The 5,121-nt window shown below is 36.2% G+C and overlaps 1 protein-coding gene across 1 annotated transcript; it reads left to right on the plus strand.

Annotated features, from left to right (window-relative positions):
• Nucleotides 1–438: 438 nt before the first annotated feature.
• Nucleotides 439–4,767, plus strand: LOC120080460. Its single transcript, XM_039035114.1, has 5 exons — nt 439–627; nt 831–1,414; nt 2,441–3,643; nt 3,763–3,833; nt 4,408–4,767. The coding sequence occupies exons 2-5, from the start codon at nt 851–853 to the stop codon at nt 4,742–4,744; spliced, it is 2,175 nt and encodes a 724-aa protein (XP_038891042.1). The 5' UTR covers nt 439–627; nt 831–850; the 3' UTR covers nt 4,745–4,767.
• Nucleotides 4,768–5,121: the final 354 nt, after the last annotated feature.

Here is a 5,121-nt window from a genome sequence, read left to right on the forward strand (position 1 = left end):
TATGTAAAACATGCAAAATACACTCAATTACCTGGGCAAGTTCATGCATGTAGGCACAATTCTCGGACGGGTTCATGCAAAACATACAAAATACATACAATTCTCGATTAATCCAAAACATACAAAATGCACACAATTCCCACCTAGGTTCATGTATGTAGGCGCCAATTCCTTGCCAGATAATTTCAACCCATTTCCATTGTACCCGATGAAGAATGGGTGAAGCCCGACCAGGTATCTTAAAAAAGTTAAGTATTTTCGTTTTTTCTTTTTTCTTTTTTATGTTTTTTTTTTTAAATTTTCAAATATACTTCTTTGAAATTTTCAAATGGTCGCCCCATACTTCATATCCTCGGTTGGGCCCACACCATGTCCCTACTCTAATCCCGTCAAATAAAGATATAATTTGGTGATGAGAATTTTTTATGGATAATTTTTTTTCGTGGGTTGTAAAACAATTAATTTGGTAGAAATTTTTTTTGTGAACCTGGCCTGAAGTAAGAATCCCAAGCTGAACTCTCTCCCGCGGCTTTTGAACCAGAATTCGCCGCCCACGTCATGGAACTTGCGGCGCACCAACGGCGCCCTGCTTCCACAACCGTGCCTAGCCTGTACAGAATTTCACAAGTATGTGCCAAATCCTCTTAGTTTTCTTGTTCGCATTTCGCCATTTCCCTTTTTTTTTGTAAATATATATTTTTATTTTAGTATAGTTTCGGCTATTTCTGTTTTCTTGCTGCTGAGACTAGGTGAATTCTGAGTTCATTGGAGAATTAATCTATGAAAACTTTGATTGTTACTCATCTTTATTTACATTTTGTCGTCGTCAGGGTTTATAACTCCTGCCATCATGAAACGTGTGTACTGCCTCCTGCTTCAATTGTCTTTAAGTGAACAATTGGATTTATCTAGAACTGAAGCTGCGTTGAATGAGTTGAACCACGAATTTGGTCGGTCTGGATTCAAGGAAAGTTTTCGGAATTTTTGGGCTTTGGCAGATTTTTTGTTCAAAGAACTTGATAGGAGGTTTAAGGGAGTTTTCCATGATTTGAGAAGTATTTCTTTTTGCCCTTCTCCTGAACTTGCTCGTAAAGACAATGATTTGTGGGATGCCGTTAAAGAACTTATGTTGCTCTTAAGAAGTTGTTTGGTTATCATGACTCTGGTCGATTTCGAACAAAATGCTCTACTGGAAAAGGGCGGTGTAGTTCTTTCAGTTCTCAGGAAATTGCTAAATTTGATTACAACTGGAAAGGAGGAGAAAGACTCCATCAGCTTGGAAAAGTCTTTTTTACACGAATGCAGAATCACTGAATCTCATTGTACTACCATTTTCTCTGAGGATTTTTTTGCTTCCTTGTGTATTTTAGAGCCTTCTGATCCATGCCATCCATTCATATGTGCAGTCCTTGAGGTTCTTACAGAATTTCCTTCTCTCCTTGGGGACTTGATATCATTTCTCTCCTTTTTACTGCATTTTCACCTTTTTTTCCCTTGCAAGAAATAATTTTTCTAACAAGTTATTAATCAATTACCATGATTAAAAAGATCTAATATTTTGATACCTATGCCAATTAGATAAGAATGTTGTTGTGTAGGAATATTATAAGGAACTCACATGCACAAGTGCACTCACTTTGGGAAGTGGCTGAATTTAACATCTTTTTGTGGGTGTTTGTGACTAAATCTTTTTGTAATTATGAGCTTGGTTTCGTTCTTTTGAACTAAAGTCCTTTTCTGTAGTTGGGGTAAGACTTTTTTTCCCTTCTTCTTCTTCTTTTCTTGTCGGGCTGGTTTTTGATATATGCCCTTGTAATTTCTTTCATTTTTTACAATGAAAATGTGGTTTCTCCCCAAAGAAAAAAGAGCACTCACTGAACCGAACATACTCACATGAAGAAGCGCACTGTTATCTTTTGTTAATATATATCATTTAGTTCGCATCTGTTATATACCAAGAATCTATTTGGTTGGATCATCAACTTATTAGTGTGCTCGGCAAGTTTTTATGCAAATGGAAAATGCCCATGGTCTAAAGGTTGGGCAGCTATGTCTCACTTTTGCTTTCTGATCTTTGATGTTGGCTTGTCTTCGCCACCATTCAGCTTGGCAATCTCCGTATGTTCACATAATATCGTTTTAATTCTTAGTGGAGGAGTGGGTTTCAGGGGGCAGTCAATTCTCATGATGTCTTGCACAAACTGCTCACCTTGTTGTGATAAGCTTCTTATGTTTGGTTACCATTTTGGCTTTATTTATATATTATTATTACTGTGTGCATTTGTTGATTTGTCACCTCGGTTAATTTGGGACAAACTGCTCACCTTGTTGTGATAAGCTTCTTATGTTTGGTTACCATTTTGGCTTTATTTATATATTATTATTACTGTGTGCATTTGTTGATTTGTCACCTCGGTTAATTTGGGCTATTAATTCTTAGGTATTCGTGGATGAGCTTCTGATGCATAGATCATTAAGAGAATACTTTATGCTGGTAGATTCTGTATCTTCTACTACTAAAATGATATTTATGCACGACCTAGTTCATGGTGGAATTGGGACGGTGCTGGAGGTGATTTCTGCTCATTTTATTCTGTCAGTTTCTGATGAGCAGGCATTTCATAATTTCCTCAATAGACTCTATTGGGCACACTATGAGGATTTAAAAGTTCCTGAATTAAGCCTGACCTCAGCTTTATCATTACTTCTAAATCCTGTCATGCTCTCTGCTCCCAAACTGTTTCAGGCTCATTTTATTTCACTGGTTTCTGAAGTCATTGGCATCGGCGTTTTCTTGAGATCCCCAAACCCAGATCATAGACTTATGGATTGGTACCTTATAGCATTTGAAAAGGCAATCATGCTGTATAATAGGCATATGTCTAATTCGTATATGAAAGGTACCTCATTGAATTCCAATGGCTGTTTTTCAAATTCAAGGGTGCCTTGGAATAGTGGTCAGCAACCTTTTGAATCTTATATTCATCAAGTTAGGAGAGAAAAAATTGACAATCTTATTTCCAAGTATGAAAACACTTGTTTGTTTTTTAGGGATAAATCAGAGCTGCTAACCTTATCAATGTCGTATGTGGAGGAGAACCAACATATTTTGGATGAATCACTCAAAGATGATTCTTTATCAATCTTACATTGTATAATTCTTGGAGCTTCTCAGGATGATGTTAATGACACTGAAATTTACAAGACTGGGTATACAAGTCACTATGATATTTATCTTCTTGCTTCTATATTGAAGTTGATGAGTTCATCGTTTTTGCCTGCTATCTGGTGTCTAAGGCACCATGGAAACTCTGGTGGCCGTAAAAACTTACGAGACATTTCATCTAGTACGGAGTATGGTTTTCTTTTGAGTATCATCGGCTGTTTTCAGGAATTTGATATTTTCCTGCCAAATCAGAATCTCATATCTAAATTGATGAAATCTTACCCAAAGAGGCATAAGAATTCCAAGTGGATGTTCCTGCATTTTATAGGACTACTGGCATTAAGCTTTTCTAGAGGGTCTGACATCTTAGTGAAAGACTGTGTACTGGCAATTATGACAACATTGAATTTGTTTGTTTTTGAAGAAGGAGATCTAGATGCCTTATCATCAATAATTGGCTCTGACAAAGCTGAAGAGGTACATTTTATTTTATTTTGATTTTAATTACTTCGATTTGCTGTGCTCTTTAATTTTTCTTCTCTTTCATTTCACTCTCACTTTTAATTACTGCTTTTAACTATTGACATATACTACAGGGGTTCTTACACCTAAAATCTAGTGAAACAGTTGCAATGGAGTTCCAAAAAATTCAGACAATTCACATAAGGTACAAGGAGCCACTTTTTGCAATATCTTTAGAACTATTCCGTATATGGACCAAATGAAACCTTCTCATCTTCTGGGTTCATTATACTTCACACTTGTGTATTTGTGTCATATTGGGTGTCTGAATTCAGTCACTCCTCTTTATGGATATGTTAAAACTGTTTTACTTTTAAATGCAAATTTCATGCTGATCTCTTTTATGTACTAGTTCCTGCTTCCTCATCTCTTAGATTGCTATTCATAGTTGGTTTTTCTTCTTTAGAGAGAATTTCAAAACTTCTCTCTTTTTGGTATTGTACAAACACGACAATGAGAAACATGTTTGTAAAGCCCAATTCTTCAGCTGACTGGATTAAATTGTTCTCTTCTGTACCATTAGCCTTGTTTTAAGATGTCTGATTGTTCAAGTTGCATTTCTTATTAGCACTTCTTTATGCAGCACTGTTTGCTTTGTGTATTTTTCTGTTCCTGTGACATTAACATATCAGAAAGATCTGGCTGCAATGGAATGCTTTGGCCTTGTTTTACTGTTGAAAGATTTTTTAAGGTATATTTATTTAACCTTCATCTTGCAGCACGAATTCTCTCGAAAGCTGCCATCGAAGAATACAGGATGTGTCGGGACAATCGTTGGAAACTGCAGCCAGTCATAGTAATAGTGAAGAGGAGAGTAATATGGACGTAGAGAAAGCGGAAGAAACTTGCAGTGGGGAGGTATTTCTAAAATGTTTAGGCTCTTCATCCCATGATGATATAGCAGACTTTGTGGAGTGCAAGCGTGGGAAGGATTATTTGCAGTGGATGAAGAACAGAACAAAATATCGCAAATGGAAATCACATAAATTGGCCGTGTTGAGATGGAAGAAAAGGAAAAAAATTTGGAAATGTATCAAAATAAATAATGATAACTGATTTGCTAAATAGCTTTCTTTTTCCTCTTTTTTTTTTTTTTTTTTTTTTTTTTTTTTTTTTTTTTTTTAAATACAAATTGGGGGTAGGGAATTTGAACTACGGACCTCTTGGTCCATAGTGTCGCACCTTCATAAGGGTTTCGAGGCGATTGTGCGACATTTGTTCTTGTCCTCAAACAAGTCGGCCAATCAACATTCGAATAGCCGATGACACAATGGGCATTTCTAACAATCTCTACCTCCGTTTTTAGAAAAGGTTTTAGAAAACAGGTTTAGAGGAAAAGGTTTTTGCAAACGTTTGAAAGCATGTGTAAACAATGAACATTGGTCGTACAACTAGAAAACAATAAACAACAACACGACTTTATAGCAGACAAC

The sequence above is a fragment of the Benincasa hispida genome, chromosome 6, assembly GCF_009727055.1.
Source record: "Benincasa hispida cultivar B227 chromosome 6, ASM972705v1, whole genome shotgun sequence".
Taxonomy (NCBI): domain Eukaryota; kingdom Viridiplantae; phylum Streptophyta; class Magnoliopsida; order Cucurbitales; family Cucurbitaceae; genus Benincasa; species Benincasa hispida.